This window comes from Bufo bufo, chromosome 4 (genome assembly GCF_905171765.1).
Source record: "Bufo bufo chromosome 4, aBufBuf1.1, whole genome shotgun sequence".
NCBI classification, from domain to species: domain Eukaryota; kingdom Metazoa; phylum Chordata; class Amphibia; order Anura; family Bufonidae; genus Bufo; species Bufo bufo.
In genome coordinates this window covers 250067414-250087443 of record NC_053392.1, presented here as the reverse complement: position 1 = coordinate 250087443, position 20030 = coordinate 250067414, and the positions used below count along the sequence as shown (strand labels likewise).

General features: G+C 44.5%; 1 protein-coding gene across 1 annotated transcript in view; it reads left to right on the top strand.

Annotated features, from left to right (window-relative positions):
* The window catches only part of PSMD1 (proteasome 26S subunit, non-ATPase 1), an 86096-nt gene that overhangs the window by 8510 nt on the left and 57556 nt on the right, over positions 1-20030 (top strand). Inside the window, exons 9-16 of the mRNA XM_040428455.1 lie at positions 2360-2488; positions 4396-4484; positions 5046-5124; positions 5207-5380; positions 6264-6375; positions 6498-6694; positions 7942-8037; positions 8120-8184. Of these exons, the coding sequence (XP_040284389.1) occupies positions 2360-2488; positions 4396-4484; positions 5046-5124; positions 5207-5380; positions 6264-6375; positions 6498-6694; positions 7942-8037; positions 8120-8184 (941 nt within the window). The remainder of the gene's footprint in view (positions 1-2359; positions 2489-4395; positions 4485-5045; positions 5125-5206; positions 5381-6263; positions 6376-6497; positions 6695-7941; positions 8038-8119; positions 8185-20030) is intronic.

Genomic DNA, 20030 nt, shown 5'->3' with positions numbered 1-20030 from the left:
TTCACCCATGCAAAGTATAAGTGTGCACGCAAGAGAAAAGCATCCGTTTTCCTTATTTTTGCTTCTATTAGGTTTAAAAAACAAACAAACACTGCACAAAAAAAAATGCATGCGTGACCCCTCATAGCTTTGTTCCAATAGGAGAGGGGTGAGACCTGTGACTGCAGCAATTAGTCTAATATCAACCAGCACTCTCATCATTGGTTGCTGCTCTACTTGGTTACATAGTCCAGGGGTGTGGAAATAAAAAAAAATAATACTTGTCGAAGGACTGTATGGGGGCGGGGGCCCCAAGGCGATGTTATACTGTATGGGGGCAGGGCCACAAGGAGATGTCATGCTGTATGGGGGCGGGGGCCACAAGGCGACGTCATGCTGTATGGGGGCGGGGGCCACAAGGAGACGTTATGCTGTATGGGGGCGGGGGCCACAAGGAGACGTTATGCTGTATGGGGGCGGGGGCCACAGGGTGACGTTATACTGTATGGGGGCAGGGGCCACAGGGTGACGTTATACTGTGCGGGGGCAGCTGCTTGGTGATGTTATACTGTATGGGGCACTAGGGCAGCCCCAAGGTGACGTTATACTGTATGGGGGCACAAGGTGACGTTATACTGTATGGGGGCACAAGGTGACGTTATACTGTATGGGGGCAAGAGGGAGACTTTATACTGTATGGGGGCAAGAGGGAGACGTTATACTGTATGGGGGCCACAAGGAGACGTTATACTGTATGGGGGCCACAAGGAGACGTTATACTGTATGGGGGCCACAAGGAGACGTTATACTGTATGGGGGCAACAGGGAGACGTTATACTGTATGGGGGCAACAGGGAGACGTTATACTGTATGGGGGCAACAGGGAGACATTATAGTTTATCAAGTGCCACGTGCAGTGCAGATTGCAGGCAGGGCCAGAGCCTCAGAAGACAGACAGCACAACCTTTATTTCTGACACCCCTGCAGATGAGCGTTCCTCCCGGAGCCTGTCCACATCGCAGCTCCCGGCCTGACCTGCAAGCGCTGACTGGGGTCACATAGCATACTGATTTATGATGCTATGTAACCCTTACAGTTCTGGAATGTATTGGATAACACTCACATAATGCTGTCACTGTTATCCAACACATTCCAGAACTGTAAGGGTTACATAGCATCATAAATCAGTATAATGCTATGTGACCCCAGTCAGCGCTTGTAGGTCAGGCCGGGAGCTGCGATGTGGACAGGCTCCGGGAGGAACGCTCATCTGCAGGGGGCCGTGGGGTCTCTCACTCCTCTTCTCCCATCTTGGCCTGCAATTACTCAGTCTCTGGAGACGGTGTGCTGACTTACTGTGCGCTCCTGTGCTGGCAGGTGGGCGGAGACTTCGATAGAGGAGCGGGGAGGAGTGGGGGCCGCCTGCAGGAAGTGATATGTACGGTACTCATATGCACGATGCAGGGGCAGGCTGACATAGATGTAGGAGCGGTCAGCTCGCGGCTAGCATATGACCGCTCCTATTACTGCCCAACCGACATGTCCCTGCTACTTGGCCGCACAGGGCTAAACAACTGTTCAAACGACTTGCCCGGCGCCCGGAACTGCATGTCCCGGGCGTCGGGCGATAGGAATTCCACACCCCTGATAGTCTGTAATGTGTAAGCACAAGGAAGTCAGTGGACGAAAAGCTCAGCAGCAATGAAGGGTTATAGACTACAAGCTACTAAATGATCAGTGAAAAGAAGATGATTACCTGCTGACTGCTCCCCTTTTGAAGGAGTTTTCTGAGACTAAAAATATTGATGACCTCTCTGTACACCTTCTCTTCACTGAAGCTCAGTCATATTCATGTGAATGAGACTGAACTGGAAGACCAGGTACGACAACTACCTAATTGTGTCTGGTAAGCAAAGGGAAGCTTGAGCGTTGTTACTTCATCAGTCAATTGGTCACTAGAGGTGCTGGGAGTCGGACCCCCGTGATTATATATTATCGCTCAGGAGCACCTGTTCCTGAAATCCTAAATGTGCATGTCGTATGTGTGGCTCTGTGAATAACTGAATAGAGTAAAGAATTGCAGTAACTTTCAGTGACTTTAAGAAATGTTGCATCTTCTTTCTGTAAATGGGTGATGGCTTCACTGCACGAGATATTCCTTTGGGGCTGCAGGCAATTAAAGTTGCTGTGCTGCCCCCCGCTGTCCTTGCTGCTATGGAGTGAACAGGTAGGCAAGTAACACAGTACATGGGTAGAGTTTTTTTTTTTTAGTTGGCTCTAGAATACTTACATTTAAAATGTCTGCATAGTGGACGTATTGTTGGCTGCATGATATCTGTTACGTCTCATTTTCTACTTTTGATTTATTTATTTTCTTCAGAGTCCAGAACCGAAAGATCAGATTTCCAAAATGATAAAAATCCTAAGTGGGGAGATGGCCATAGAGCTGCACTTACAATTTTTGATCCGGAATAACAATACAGACTTGATGATCCTAAAGAACACTAAGGTTGGTTATAGTGGCTGTAATATTTTACCTTTTTACTATAGCAGTGCTCACAAGAGCTTGTGATATGTGCAGTACCACAAACTAAGGCCTCATGCACACGACCGTGGTGTGTTTTGCGCTCCGCTAAACACGGATGGCGTCCGTGCGCGTTCCGCAATTTGCGGATTGGCACGGACAGCCTTCAATATAAATGCCTATTCTTGTCGGCAAAGCGCGGACAAGAATAGGCCCTGCAATATTCCGTATTTTTCGGACTATAAGACGCACAACAGAAAATTTAAAAATATATATATTTCCTACTTATAAACTTTCCCTGGTGGTTTATTGAAGTGGTAGGGGTCAAGGACACTAACTTTGGGGTCTAGTGAACAGGGGTTAATAGTTTTGGTTAGCTCCTGTTAACCTTAGTGTGTCATCTGCCGACCACTGTAACAAACAGCAATGACGCATGTGGTCACCTCAATTAATGTACCAATCAAAGTAAATGTGTCTCCTGTCATTGCTGTGTAGTGTCCAGCCATACTTGTTATGCTAGATTATTATTATTATTTTTTTACTGTCTATGATCATGACATTATACACACACAGATCAGTGCGGTGCCCGCATTGTATATAGCGGCTGTGCTTTGTATTTCAGCTCAGCCCCATTCTTTTCGATGAGACTGAGCTGCCACTAGGCCAGGTCACATGGCCTAGGAAGACGCCGCAGCGCTCGCGGGGTGCCAAACTCTTCTAATACTGATTGTGGGGGTTCTGGGTGTTGCCGATTTGATATTAACCTATCCAGATGATAGGTCATTAATATAAATTGCCAGCTAACCCCTTTAAGGAAGCAGTCAGGGAGGTCTGGCATGGCTGGACAACCCTGACTGCGAACTATAAGATGCAGACACTTTTTAGAAAGAGATTTTTTTTTCTCGCTAAAAAGTGCAACTTATAGTCCACAAAGTACAGTATATACGGTTTCACTATAAATAAATCAAACTCTCTAAAACAGTGAAAGTTCAAATAAATGGAGGAGTGAGCCACACATTGAGGAATATAGGTCAGTGCTGAGTTAATAGATTTCAGTTCAATAATCCATTCAATAACAATTGCGTTCCTCCAATAATGTGAGATTGCTAATATGGAAACCGGGAAATAACTGTAAAAATGTCTCCCATTGTAGATATATAGATGAAACAACTAATGCAATCATAAGAGTTGTTTAACTCAACCACCATGTTATAGAGAAGATAGTATGGTATCCCTGTAATCATAAGCTGTACAATATAGTGAACATGTTATTTATGGCGATTTGCAAATGGCGCAATTTTTGAATTTCAGTAATGAAAAAAAAACATTAAAGGGAGTCTCCCTTTAACATGTACAGGGCCACATATAGGACAATAGGTACTGCACATATTATTTAATTTTTTTTATAACCTTAGAGGGGTTGGCCCATCTGATACATTGGTGGCATATTGTAGGGATATGCCCCCAAAGTCTGTGCGGGTACCTCTGGGACTTGCACCTATCTCTAAAATGGAGCCCGCAAAGAGAAGGAGAGGGTACCGCGCATACCGTTTTAGAGAGAGATGGGAGTCCCAGTGGTGAGACCCTGAATGTATGAGATGACACAACCTCTTTAAATGCAAAGTGTCAGTGTGTTAGCAGCAGAGCAGTGTGGAGAAAATACATCGGTACAAAAAATGGCAACACATTGTAAAAACCAGACACAGAAAAAAGCCCCGAAAGGCACACTCCAAAAACATCAGCAATAAAACCTATATGTGAAATCACGTCTTCATGGAAGCATTGGTGCATTAACCTAGATAACTTCTTCTTAGATCCTGCTGTTTGTCATATACATATGGAGACGGGAACATTGTTTTGTATTTTGTGCAATAATTTGCTTTTTGCTTTAGGATGCAGTGAGGAATTCTGTGTGTCATACGGCTACGGTAATAGCAAACTCTTTTATGCACTGTGGCACCACCAGTGACCAGTTCCTCAGGTAAGGGCAAGTTCTTTGGTTTTCTGATTGCGTAGAGCCATATTTAAGCCTCCCCATAGCGTCACTGGCAGTAAATATATGTTCATTCAGTGATATGTTCTATGTTTGATCTGAATCCCTCCCCTCTACATTACATTCATGTTAGGGCGCCTTCACACGACCGTAGTGTTTTGCGGATACTGGCCTGTGTGCGTTCCGCAATTTGCGGACCGCACATGGCAGGCACGATCATAGAAAATGACTATTCTTGCAGACAAGAATAGGACATGCTCTATTTTTTTTTTTGCAGGGCTGCAGAACGGAAGTATGGATGTGGACAGCAGACGGTGTGCTGTCCGCATCTTTTGCAGCCCATTGAAATTAATAGGTCCGCACCCATTCCACGCAATGCGTGCAGACCCGTTCATACGGCTGTCTAAGTGGGCCCTTATTCTGTTGTTCTGAATTCATTCATTTTTGCCAATTAGAAATTGTATAAAGAGTCACCATATATTGCCTTGCCTTTGCAGTGGTTTTGGGTGGTCACTGATTGATTTATTAATTTTTCCTCTTTTTTGACAGAGATAATTTAGAGTGGCTGGCAAGAGCTACAAATTGGGCAAAGTTCACTGCGACAGCTAGTCTAGGAGTCATTCACAAGGTAAGTGACCCAAAGCCTACACCACATTTGTAGATGAAGAATTCATGCAAAATTCCTAATGGATATTTATCTCCCTCCACAGGGTCATGAGAAAGAGGCCTTGCAGCTTATGGCTACTTATTTGCCTAAAGACACTTCCCCTGGCTCTGCATACCAGGAAGGAGGAGGCCTGTATGCGTTGGGACTTATTCATGCCAACCATGGTGGTGATATAATAGACTACCTACTCAACCAGCTGAAGAATGCCAGCAATGATGTAAGATTTGTGTGGGATTGATGGGTCTGCTGGGAACTGTTTGTCAGAACAGCTGTGCCGTAAATTGCTTGTAACAAAGGCCGCCCGCCAAAGTATTACTTTTACATGTCCTTTTCCATAGGGCTTAATAGGGCATGCAGATGTCATAGAAGGAGGTACTTCTGTTAGGCACAGCAGATATTCCCAAGAATGGGAACCATGTAATACTGCATCTCCTCTGATGGGGAACTTTGTGTCTGCCCGCCAGTGCTGGTTCAGTTTATATCCAGTTGGCAGAGGTTGTAGTTTAGAGAAAACTGTTTAAATATATTTTAAATAAAACTGTATAAATTATTTTTATATTATTGTTCTTGTGTGCTAGGCTTTGTTGGGGCGCTAAGAAAATAATAGTAATTGTAATATGTATTGTAATTCACATTCTTCTAGTATACGTAAAACGGCACAAAATGTAAAAGAACGCACCTGAGACACTGCACTTTGAAAAAATGTTCATGTATCAGTGACATGTCAAAAGTTTTTATTGGTGGGCTCTGAATGCCAATACCCTCGCCAATCACATAAAACCCACCAGTTACTGATATACGCAGCATAAATCGTCATGCTGCAGATTTAAATCTGTATGGCATGTTAATGTCCGGGCGAATTCTGCTCGGGTTTTTTATGCCACATGTGGGTGATATTTGTTTAAATCTTATTCACTTTGCTTCTACTGTAAAACGCTGCCGATCTTCCACCCACCGTTCTGCACCCCGTGTGGTCACACTCGCACATCCTAAATAAATGCTTGACTAGGTTTCAGCTGGAAAAAACTGTCACAGTAGGAGGACCCTTTTTTTTTTTGGCACTTTTTTGTCCTATAACCTACCTCTCCATTTTTTAACAGATTGTGCGTCATGGTGGATGCCTAGGTTTAGGTTTGGCTGCAATGGGAACAGCACGTCAAGATGTTTATGATCTCCTCAAAACCAATCTCTACCAGGATGATGCTGTGACAGGTGTGAATAGTTACTGACTTTTTCCTTTTTTTTTTTTTATGTTTTATACTTTTTATTTGTCTTGGTATGTTTTGCTATTAACACCAGTCAACTAATTTATACATTATCGCTTTGTTTCATAGGGGAGGCTGCAGGCCTGGCACTTGGCTTGGTTATGCTTGGATCTAAAAACGCCCAAGCCATAGAAGACATGGTTGGATATGCCCAAGAGACACAGCATGAGAAGATCTTACGAGGGTTAGCAGTTGGCATTGCCTTGGTCATGTACGGCCGTATGGAAGAGGCAGATGCTCTAATTGAGAGCCTTTGCAGAGACAAGGTAAGTGATTTAAAACGGACCTAAGATAAGCCGAGATTTTCTTGGCCTTATAAGTTTATCTACATGGGCAGGTTATAAAATGTACTTAGAATCTGCTTGCAGGCACTCCAGGAACTTACGCTTAAGGCACCATACACCTTGCCTGCCGTTTTCAGTGGCATTGGTCGACTGATGCCCCTGACAGATGAGGGAAGGATTGGGCAAATTAAATGTATTGGCTGATACATTTATTTTGCCCCCTGATGATAAGCTGCTGCAGAGGTGTCTGGCAGCGGCTTTCTTCTCTCTCCCGACTGACAACCTATACTTGTTTGGCCGAACCACTGGAGAGAGAGCTATTGACAGTGTACTGATACTGGTACATACTGATCTCATACTTTTTAAAGGGGTTATCCCATGATTAATGTGAAAATCATACATAATCTCGTACATGCCAACCTCTTTCTAACAAATCTAGAACCAACCCTGTAACTCTTATGGATCCATTGCTCCAATTTTTCCGCTAGATTAAGGGTCCATTCACACGTCCGTAACGTGTTTTGCGGACAGCGTCAATGTGTGTTCCGCATTTTGCGGACCGCACATTGCCGGCACTAATAGAATAGGCCTCGACAAGAATAGGACATAGAAATTGCGAAAGTTTGAATGGACCCTTATTTGCAGCTGGCGGCACAGGGGTTGTGTCCTTTCTCAGAGGGCATGTCCTATCTGCTGAAGCTAGTGGCAGTTGGAACCGAGCATTTGCTTCCATCTCGGTGAGCAGTAGAATATTTTTTATGGGAAAATCCCTTTAAGGCCATTTTTCTTAAAGCGTTAGTAAGCTAGCTTTTATACTACATTGTAAACAAAGAGAGAAAAAATCCTCCTCTTTGGCGTCATTTTCTTGTAAGATGCTTCTCCTGTGTCTGGCCTCTTCTCATTCCTGGAGAATTTATTGGCCATGTCTGTTCTACCTCCCGGCGGCAGACGTGTCTGGCTTCCAAGTACTTCTAAGGTTTGAAGCTGTGGCAGGAGACATCAATTGTCTTCTGAAATGAATTGAGCTGAATAGACAGTAAAGTACAAACTGGATACAAAAACATAAGCTCCAGAGTTATTGTACAAAACACTTCACAAATTACTGGCCGCAGCAAGATACTGTCTTATGCCGCGGCCTGATGTAACCTGCGGGGCAGAGCTCTTAGATTTACAGATGTGTGTGGCTTTAGCCTGTGATCTTGTGTAACTGAATGTCCTGTTCTGCGTAGGACCCAATCCTGCGTCGTTCTGGCATGTACACTGTTGCCATGGCTTATTGCGGATCAGGAAACAACAAGGCCATTCGTCGCCTGCTCCATGTTGCGGTAAGTATGCCTGCCCTGTCTTTGTGGGTATCCATTATTTGTGAAGCTGTTAAATGCATCAGCTCTGCTCTTGTCTGGTTAGGTGAGCGATGTGAACGATGATGTGAGAAGGGCCGCCGTGGAGTCGCTTGGCTTCATCCTGTTCAGGTCAGTTATACTGAAAAAGATGTACATTTTGTTCCAATACAAGCATATTTCTGCCATGAACTTTCCTATGTGATGGATGTTCTGCTTCTATCTGGTATGCTGTATAAAAAGCTATAAATGATGCTAACTTCAACAAAATTGCCTAGGTTTTCAAATGTTGTTAAGTCTATAATGTTTATTCATAATAAATGACTTCAAAGCAACACTAGAAGTAGAAAAGGCACACAAACATCCTAGCCATTCCTCCTTAAAGGGCTTCTGTCACCCCCCAAAAGTCATTTTTCATTTTTGGGCTAATTAAAATCCTTATAGTGCGATTATTCAATATATAGTGCTCTTACCTTTTTCTGTGGCTTAGTTTCTTTAAAAACCGCACTTTTATAATATGTTAATTACCTTGCTACCAGCAAGTAGGGCGGTCAGCATTTCAAATCCCGCGCCTGCGCCTTACGTGTCTTCATTCGGCGCAGGCGCTCTGAAAGAAGGACGCTCGCTTCCGCAGCACTCCCTCAGTGCGCCTGCGCCAATGACGTCACCTCTAAACCTGAAAGAGAAGACGTCATCGGGGCAGGCGCACTGCGGAAGTGCTGAGGAAGTGAGCGTCCTTCTCTCAGAGCGCCTGCGCCGAATGAAGACTCGTAAGGCGCAGGCGTGGGATTTGAATTGCAGACAGGGCCAGCCGGAGGAGGAGAGCGCTGTCAATCAACAGGAGGAGGGGGCGTTTTTTTTTTAAAGGAGGATGCGGCGGCTACCAGCAAGTAACCGCCCTACTTACTGGTAGCGAGGTAATTAACATATTATAAAAGTGCGGTTTTTAAAGAAACTAAGCCACAGAAAAATGTAAGAGCACTATATATTGAATAATCGCACTATAAGGATTTTAATTAGCCCAAAAATGAAAAATGACTTTTGGGGGGTGACAGAAGCCCTTTAAGGGCTCATGCACACAAACATATTTTCTTTGTTTCAGTTTTTTTTGCAGACCGTATGCAGAACCATTCATTTCAATGGGTCCGCAAAAAAAAAAAAAAAATGAAGTTACTGTGTGTGCATTCCGTTTCCGTATGTCCGTATATATCCGTTCCCGCAAAAGGGGCCAGCTGTTCGGTTTCTCAAAATACGGAATGCACACGGACGTCATCCGTATATTTGGTGGATCGCAAATCACATACGATCTTGTGCATGATTACTTAATGAGGTTGTCCGAGTTAGGAGCCGACAAACCCAGTGGCTAGAAAGTGTGCCTCACTGAAAAAAACGGCTGTGAGCCAACACTTCAGTTACAAACCTTGTTTGCCACTCCAGTGTGCTCTTGAATCATCTGCTATGAGGGCGGTGGAGAAGTGCACAATCTATACAGTATTGCCTGTGAGCCAGTTCATTCTGAATTCTGCCCAAACCCCTGAAGAAGCCAGGTCACTGGTGAAACATGTCGGGGGGCAGTTTTAGTTTTTAAGTGTGTGTTTGTCCATTCGGATGCAGGCAGTCAGCTAGGTAGAATTCAATATTCAGAGACAGCGAATCTGCGGTAGGATGACAGTATATTAGCCAGGGCACCAATTTAAGTCCGAATCAGCCAGTTACACATAGGAGTGTGTGCCGTGTGATTGCAGGTCTGACAGCTATTGATATAGTGTCAGACAAGTCTGCACTGCTGTAAAACATATGTATATTAGTGAAGCAACTGATTCATGACTTCAAAATTGGTAGCCCTCAGTACAGAGTCCGCCATGTTCTATCACGTATCTACGGCACCAAAGAGTCAGTGAATAAACGGACCTCTGTCCACGAGTCTGTTAGAGACGCTGTCTATGAATCAGTTGGTGGACAGTGAATGAACTGGCTCACAGGCAATACTGTATAGATTGTGCACTTCTCCACCGCCCTCATAGCAGATAATTCAAGAGCACATTGGAGTGGCAAACAAGGTTTGTAACTGAAGTGTTGGCTCACAGCCGTTTTAATCGCACTAATAAAAGTGACGTTTTAAATTCACTTTAAGCCTGGGTCAAGTTAGGTTAAGGCTACTTTCACACTTGCGGCAGGATGGATCCGACAGGCTGTTCACCATGTCGGATCCGTCCTGCCGCTATTTCGCCGGACCGCCGCTTCGTCCCCATTGACTATAATGGGGACGGGGGCAGAGCTCCGGCGCAGCATGGCAGTGCACGGCGAAAGCCGCCGGACTAAAAAGTACTGCATGTCCGACTTTTTAGTCCGGCGGCCATCGCCGTGCTGCGCCGAAGCTCCGCCCCCATTATAGTCAATGGGGACAGAGCGGCGGCACGGCGAAATAGCGGAAGGACGGGTCCGACATGGTGAACAGCCTGTCGGATCCATCCTGCCGCAAGTGTGTAAGTACCCTAAGAGCCTTTTTGGCTTTAATTTAAATGTTGTAGCTAATGCACCTTTACCCAGGCTAGGTCCTTATTGGTAAGCAATCACTGAAAAAAAAAACAGTCCTGTCTGCAGTCACGCAGTTCCGGTGCTGTTGTCCAGTTCACGTACGGACTGGAGGTGACTTGGTCCCGTGACCACTGTGGCCATTCACTGCCATCATCAGTCACATGTGCTTGAATAGCATGTCACTACTAGTTCAAGCACATGTAAAAGCTGAGGCCAAGGATTGGCTGATTGACAGTCATGGGACGGAGCCACTTCTGGACTGGCCTGGAACAGAGAGACTATGGACAAGTGAGGTTTTTCTCACATAGATCACACCCTTCAACCACTGGGGTTCTTGGCCAGACAACCCCTTTAATCTCCTGTTGATCAGCCATGTCCCTCTTTCTTCTCACAATCCTCTGTCTGACTATAAGACAGCTGGCTGCAGCAGAAGCCTCCTACACTGCTTTGTCTGGCTTCTTGCACACAAACGTTTTTTTTTCCATTTACGTTACCATTTTTTTGCTTTCCGTATACGTACCCATTCATGTCAATAGATCCGCAAAATAAAACTGAAGGTACTCCGCATGCCTTCCGTTTCCGTATTTCCGTTTTTCTGTTCCGTTCAAAGATAGAACATGTCCTATTATTGTCCGCATAACCACACAAGGATATTACTGTTCTATTAGGGGCCAGCTGTTCCGTTTCTCAAAATACGGAATGCACACGGACTGATAAAGCCATATGGACGGGTGCAAGAGGCCTTAGATTCATAGAGACTAGCACAGGCCACCTAAAGGGTTTCTGTCACCACACTTTTCACTATTAAACAGGCTGACATTATACATGTGCAAATGTCACCTGAATTTAACTCTGCTATTCTTTTTTTTCAGTGTGCCCCTGTTTTTGTGCAATTATAACTTTTATTATATGCTAATTAGCCTCTAGGAGAAGGGGGTGGGGGGCGTTGTACCTCCTCCTAGAGGCTCCGTTCGCCCACCTCTTTCCACTCACTTCTACTGCAGGCGCAGTGAGGCAGCTGGCGAGCATCCTTCCCTCACTGCGCCTGCGCGGAATACTGAACCGCGTGGCGCAGACGCAAGATTTCCTTTGCAGACAGGGCCAGCCGGAGGAGACTAACGCTGGCCTGGCCCTGTCAATCAAGAGTATAAGGGAGTGGAAAGAGGTGGGCGAACGGAGCCTCTAGGAGGAGGTACAACGCCCCCCACCCCCTGCTCCTAGAGGCTAATTAGCATATAATAGAAGTTATAATTGCACAAAAACAGGGGCACACTGAAAAAAAAAGAATAGCAGAGTTAAATTCAGGTGACATTTGCACATGTATAATGTCAGCCTGTTTAATAGTGAAAAGTGTGGTGACAGAAACCCTTTAATGATTATGATGAATTTCTGGCGGTCTCTGCGCCAGAAAATCTAACTGCGCCAGCTATGAGCAGTGATGAACACTTTCATTGTCTCTCTCCAGTAAAATACCTAAAGCCTAATTCATCAGACAGGCAAAAACTAATGGTAGCAAACTATTTGAGAACTACATTTTGTATTTTATCGATTGTTGTTTTTACTTTGACATTTACAATGGACTAGGCTTATAGCTGTTGCCTTAGACTTCAACTTTAACTTCAAATTCAACTTTTTGAAAAATGCTTATCATGGCAAGGGCGTTTCTGAACATCCTTGCATAGATGTCAGCTGCATGCTAATCGTATTCCCCCTGTAATTGTGGCTAATATGTGAGTCCTAATTACTGGAGAAATCAGCAGAAATGTATATAGCTGATTCCCCCCAAAGGCCTTGTATAACTTTATGGGGGGCACAAAGTGTAAAAAAAAAAAGCCCTGCCCCAGGAGACCATAACTCATACATCCACTCTATCAAAATGACCGGTACTGGCGTGGCTAGCTAGGCATGTGAGCGGTCGCACGCAGAGAGAGCTCCCGCATCTGCCCGGCTATTTATCCTGTGAATACCCTGTAATTTGTAAAATTTGCGACCTAAACAGTTAAAGAACAGTGTGGTGACAGAACCGGAGGTGCTGAAGTGCGGAGACTGCCACCATGTCGAGGAAAAGAGAGGGCAGAGGCACAGACAAGGAGCTCCAAGATGGCGCCGGGATCAGCACGCCGAAGAGGCGGGAACGTGCTGCAGAGATGCAGAAAGAAGCGGCAGTAAAGCTGAGCCAATATGTAAGGGCCCCGCAAGCAAATACCAGCAGACAGCGCAGAGAGATCCAGGATAATGGGTCAGTGGAGCTAGGAGAGGAATCGGAATCCGAAGGTCCGGTGACCAGCATAAGCGCGCATCAGAGCGCCAACAGGTATGAGGCTCTGAGAGGGAATGGAGAGGAGCTGGAGCACGAGACTTGTGAATCAGACTCCGGGGAACCCACTCTTAAGGACGTACTGCAGGCCATTTCCAAATGTGGCAAGTCCTTGAGTGCGCTAACGGTCCAGGTAGGCTCTATTAAAGAGGACATTTCTATTATTAGACACGACTTCAGAAAATTAGCAGAGCGCACTACTGCACTGGAAGACAGAGTGGGGGAGATGGAGGACGAGGTGCAGCCTCTAAAAAGAGATACCGCAGAGCATACCAGAATGTTGAGCGTTTTGGCGGCAAAACAAGACGATATGGAAAATCGCCTACGCCGCAATAACGTGCGGATTGTTGGGGTGCCTGAGAAAGTGGAGGGCAGAAATCCCACAGAATATTTTGAGGCATGGTTGAAAGAGAATGTGGGACAGGATACTCTAACTCCGCTGTTCGCCGTGGAACGCGCTCACAGGGTGCCGACTAGGCCTCTACCTCCTGGTGCACCCCCGAGAACTGTTCTGGCTAAGTTGCTACATTACAGAGACCGGGACATTCTTCTACGTAAAGCTAGAGAGCTACAGGATTTATCCATTGACGGTCACAGAATTTCACTATTCCCGGACTATTCTATGGAAGTTCAGAAAAAGAGGGCTCGCTTTTTAGAAATCAAGAAAAGGCTGAGGAACCTGGAGGTTCCCTATTCTATGCTATATCCGGCCAAGCTACGTGTTGTGGCCTTAAATAACACCAGCTTCTTTGAGGATCCAAGAGAGGCGACAAGATGGCTGGACAGAAATGAACGTCAATTAAGGATGGATCTCCAGCCTCCTGCCTGAAGAGACTTTGCTCTTGTCTTGCGGATATCGACACAACTACCTTAGCTGCATATTGTTGTATTTTGCAAGATGTATATTTATCTATGATGAAGTATTAAGTGCCTCAGTTAAGGGAGTAGTGAAAGTGGGGGAATAACTGTACTAGGACATAGATAATGTATAACGCATTGAATGTACATGAATATGTCTCTATCATAGATATAGAAAAGGATGTTTTCAAATGTTTATAACTTGGATATAGGACAGGATAATATGGGTGAGTTAATGGAGTATCCTGAATCTCACTGAGGGTAATATATGTCTGCCCTAAACTAAAAATATACGCCCGGGTGAGATGCGGGAAGCTAAATGGAGATTAGTTATTTCTAAAAGTGTAATTGACAGTTTCTTGGTTAACACTGAACAGTCAGGTAGTCAGTTTAGGCTACGTCCCTCCGGCTGATATTATCAGTCAGTTGGAGAATACTGCTGGACTCACCGATTGGTGCAATATACTCCCACTGGCCTAATAGCTGGGCGTAGTGTGGGGCCAATTGGCTAGCCCAGTGAACTGTAGTTTAATACAGAGTTGCTGCCACCCAATGGCAGATTTAAAGTTTGGGGAAGTTATGGGACGGGGTTCGGGACAAAGCAAAGGGTGGTATGAGTGGATGCATGAAGGGATGAGTGTGGAATGGATGGGGGAGTGTTGTCCTTCAGGGCATACTGTCAGAACTGTCTGTGTAAAGGTGGAGGTCCTTATTTTGGATAGGAGATTGCGCTATATTACTAATGGCTGATTGTATTAAAATCTTTAGCTGGAACGTACGAGGGATCAAAGAAAAGACAAAAAGGAAGGCGATTATGGAAAGCGTCCGTCCGCTACATCCTCTCATATGCTGCCTTCAGGAGACACACCTGTTGCCGGAACAGGTACATTTGCTTGGAATGGCATGGGTGGGGGCGGGATTTCACTCCACATATTCTACATATGCTAGAGGGGTCAGTATCTTGATACATAAAAACATACAGTTTTGTTGCCTTGCTAGCAAGGTGGATGCCGATGGGTGCTATGTGTGTATATATGGTACCTTATATAATCGGCCCTGTGTGATATGTGGAGTGTATATTCCTCCCCCATACTCCCCGCTTGTAATTAGGAAGGTTCTAGCCTTTATGATGGACTACCCAGGAGTGCCAACAATTGTGCTGGGAGATTTTAATAATGTAATAAGTCCTGAAATAGATAGGTTGGGGTTGCAGACGAGGGAGTCGGGAGAATGTACGGCGTTTGGGAGGCTCCTGCGGGAAGTTTCTTTAGTGGATATTTGGAGGGAGCGAAATCCGCAGGTCAGACAATATTCATGCTGCTCTAGTACATTTAACTCGCTGTCTAGAATTGATCTGGCGTTAGTAAATGCAGAAATGGGAAAAGTAATACAAGACATTACATACCTTCCTAGACAGCTGACGGATCACTCTCCTCTTTTAGTATCTGCAGCCCTTCGGCCAGCTAGAATAGGTAAAGGTACGTTATGGTCATTTAACCCTTTCTGGTTATCTATTTTGCCGGAGATAGGGGATATCAAAGGACAATTGGAAGAATTTTTTAGGATTAATTTGCCTACAAATACACGGTTAATAGTTTGGGACACCATGAAGGCCTTTTTGAGAGGACTACTCATAGCGCAGGTTAACAAGAAGAAGAGTGAGACTAGAGCTAAGGTGCAGGCTTTATCGCGAGCAGTAGAGGCAGCGGAAGCTAAATATATAACAGAACCAATTGACAGGCATAGAGAATTATGGAAGGGGGCGCAGAAAGAATTGAATGATAGGTTATTACTTAATGCTAGAAACAAGCAGTTCTTCCAGAAACAACTGTACTATGAGGAAGGAGAAAGGTCAGGAAGAATGCTGGCTCTGATATCAAGGGCTCAGCGTTCATCTAATTATATAGCAGCTCTCAGGGATTCAACTGGAGATCTATGTACTGCTCAGGAGCGCATACTAGAGATGATGAGGGGATTTTACTCCGATCTATATGTATCTCGTTTGACCGCTTCTGATGAGGACATGGACTCCTTTCTGGAAGGATTAAATATGCCTACACTCACTTCGGAACAGCGTGGAAAGTTAGATTCCCCTATAACAGTCAACGAGATGGAATTGGCGCTGACGAGTCTGTCTAATAATAAAGCCCCGGGGGGAGATGGCCTGCCGGTGGAGATTTACAGACGTTTTGCCTCAGTTATGCTACCTCAACTAGTGGAGGTGTTTAAGGAGGCAATGGCGCAGAAAAAACTACCTTCTAGTATGACTGAGGCAACAATTGTGGTTCTTCCGAAGCAAGGTAAAGATATTTTGGAGGCTGAGTCATATAGGCCTATCTCATTACTGCAGGTGGACATTAAATTACTGGCCAAAGTTCTGGCGAATCGTTTGAACTCTGTTATAACCTCTCTTATTCACACGGATCAGGCTGGATTTATGCCGAATATGTCCACTGCGGTCAATGTTAGGCGCCTATATTTAAATATCCAAAGTCAGAGGCAGAATCCTGAGGCGGCGGTCGCATCTCTAGATGCGGCCAAAGCCTTTGATAGTGTAGAATGGGGATATTTGTGGAAGGTATTAAAGAAGTTAGGGTTTGGTCAGTCATTTATAGGGTGGATTCAGCTCTTATATAGTAAACCATCGGCTAGGGTTAGGGTAAATGGTAATTTGTCAGATAGCTTCACACTTCATAGGGGGACGAGGCAGGGTTGTCCTCTGTCACCGTTGCTGTTTGCGATAGCCATTGAACCCCTAGCGGAGGCCATTAGATCCTCGGTGGGGATAAAGGGCTTTCAATATGGTTCCTTAGTGGAGAAAGTGGCATTATATGCTGATGATCTGTTATTGTTTATGGATAATTGGAGGGAGTCTCTCCCGGTAGCAATGGAAGTGATTAATGGGTTTGGGAAAATGTCAGGCCTGTGCATCAATTGGACTAAGTCGGTGCTGATGACATTGAAGGAAGATGTTACTAATACCAGTGTGAGTGTGGAGGGTTTACAGGTGGTTCACTCGTTTAAATATCTGGGCATTCAGGTTTCACGCAATGAGCTAGAGTTTGAGAAGTTGAATATTACCCCGCTGCTTTTGAAGTTTAGACAGAAGGTTAATGCTTGGACAAAACTAACACTATCAATAATAGGCAGGACGAATCTGATAAAAATGATACTGATGCCACAACTTCTTTATTTGCTACATAACGCCCCTGTATGGCTTCCTCTTAGGATCTTCTATGTAGTTAATGCAATATTTAGGGACCTTATCTGGAAGAAAGGCACACCCCGCATCAAACTGGAAACTTTGTGCAGACCAAAGAATGAGGGAGGTTTGGGGGTTCCTGATCCAAGGATGTATTACCTGGCGGCACAATTGCAGCATATGAGGGGATGGGAGTCGACGGATGGCTTGGGTAATACTAGCAAAATTATTCAGTCTCTTGTGGGATGTCAGAATCTGAGATCTGCTTTGGAGGAGGGTACTTTCCATGCGAAAGGTAGTGCATTCAAGACACTTTATTCCATCCACAACACATGGTGGAAGGCCAGAGAAATTTTAGGTATTCAAGGATACTCAGATATCACTCCTATATGGCCAAATTGTATGTATACTGAGATAAATAAGGTTAGTGGGGTAAAGGTATGGAAGACTTCAGGTCTGAAATATATGGGTCAATTGTTTGATAATAACGTACTTAAAGAATTTTCTAGTTTGCAGCAGGATTTTGGGCTGCAGAAGTCCCAATTCTATTTATATCTACAACTTAGACATGCGTTACGTGCTCAAGATCAAGTGATAGCGGTACGCCCTGCGCAGAGAAATTTGGTAATAGACCTGGTAAAATCTAGTGGAGGTACAAAAGGAGTGATATCTTTAAACTACACGTGTCTTATGGAAGCGCAGTTTAAGAAGCAACAATTTCGGTTGTATGATAAATGGAAGAGGGATGCCCCTGACTTAACAGAGGAGCAATGGGATGCTGTCCTGGAGGATTTTACTCAAATTGCGGTTAGTGAGGCTCAAAGGGTATCTCAGCTCTTGTTACTGCACAGAGTGTATAAAACTCCAGTTCTGATGAAAAAAATGGGGTACAGGAGTGACGATTGCTGCCCGAGGTGCGATGTAGCAAATGCGGATCTCATTCACTTAATGTGGAATTGCCCGAGGTTGAGGAGATACTGGGTAGGGGTAGGTAAATTGGTGAAAACTGTGTTTGGTGTCGAACTTAATATGAAAGTGACGGAATGTATGTTAGGATGTGTGAATATTCCAAATTCAGTGCCGGAGAAAAGATTAGCTATTATTAGAGTATTGTATCAGGCTAGAAAAGTAATAGCATTTCACTGGTTAAGCAGACAACCGCCATCAGTGGAAGAACTGGAAAAAAGAATACATGTACTGATTAGTTTGGAGAAATTTGTTTATCAAAAAAGGAATTGCTTAAAGAAGTTTGAAAAGATATGGTCACTATGGATTCAACATTACAAGATACAGATGTAAAGGAATAAGAGAGGGAGTGAATAAATGAGAGAGTGAATGAGGAATGACTAGTAAAGAATGGAAAGGGGAGGTAGAGAGAATTCACAAAAAGTATGTCGAACTATTTATTCTGAGGATTTCAGGGTAAAGGAGGATCTTATGAATACTTCTACATATCCACATACTAATCTAGATGATAACACACTGTTCACAGTTGCATGAATATGAGCGAAAATATTGTGATAGATACAGTGACTATAATAATGTGTAACATATTGCATCGAGATGTTGTACAATGGCTCTTGTCCCATGGGATGTGTTGAGGGGAGGGTGGGAGGGATAATGTTTTGTCTTTTGGTGTTAAAATGGAAAATTTTCAATAAAAATAATCTGATTAAAAAAAAAAAAATGACCGGTACTGAAATCGGGCATTAGTAAAAGAGGACCTTTCACCGATCCTGACATTGTGAACGAAGTATACAGGTTATTTTCTCCCAGGCTGTGAGCTCTGCGCTGCGATTGGCCAGCGCTACAGCAGAACAAGGGAAGACTCCGCCTACCATAACTTAGTGACCGAAGATACCGGAGGGTATAGCAGGAGAACGGAGCGGCGCCCAGGGATAATAGTAAGTGCAGTGAGATCCCCGGGCGCCGCTCTCCATGTCTGTATAGTTAGTTCACAATGTCAGGATCGGTGAAAGGTCCTCTTTAAAGTATTTTATTTGCAGTAAGATAAAGCCCTGTGTATCACCAAAATAAAGGTGCAACGCTTATTTACATAACAAAATAAAAAAAAAATTAGACTTTCAAAGACTTATGCAGTAAAAAAAAAAAATGCTGAAAATGCATCTGGTCAGAAGGAGGTTAAACAGCCCAGTCTTGAGCCACTTAAAGGGCATTCAGCAGCATCAACCCTACTAAACCAGACATTGTGTCTGGTAGGATTGATCCTGCTGATAGCGGATCGGTGGGGGATGTCGAACCCCCTCAGATCAACTAGTGATGGCCTTTCCTATCGCTTAATAAAAGCTGGACAAGCCCTCTTTAATATGTAAATTAGGTCTTCGGTGCACTGAGGGGCAGACACATTCCCTCTGCTCTGCCCTGATAGCCAGTTCCCTCTTCTCTTTATTGACAGGGCCCTGCATCTCGCGTGACCCTGTAATCTTGCGAATGCACAGTAGATATGGTTCTGATTACTCAGCATCACAGATAACTACTGCGCATGCTTTTGGCGAGTTCTTGCACAATTTCCCCAAAGCTTTTTTAGTAGAATTTTTGATCTTTGGTTTCCAGTGTGACTCGCAAGCAATGTGTATTTGGCTTTTAGTGTTTTAGTTAATTTAGTGTTTAGGAAAGACTGTCCTGAGCCCTCGTCTCCGGGGTATGCAGGGGGTTTGCTTTGTGCGGTGTTAAGGTGCAAGCAGCTACTTTGTTGAGAATTGTTGGTGAGTGTGCACCGCCTGGAACAAGCTCCGTATTGACTGAACTTACTGACGGGAAGCTAGTGTTTATACAGCCGGTGACAGCTCTCCCGGGATGAGATACAGGCTGGGCTTGGAATCCTGTAGAGGCTGCTTTGTTAATGGTGCATTTAGGCCATAGGTAACCCTTTCACTGCTCACTTTCACTTTAATTTTCAGTTCTTGTCTATTATTTCCTCTTTCTGCTATATGTGTGAGGTCATTAAGAATACTATGGATCAATGGCTGGTGGACGTAATGTTTGAACTTTTTACTGAAGGTCTGTGCATGTCTGGTCTATCTATAAATATGTTTATATGCT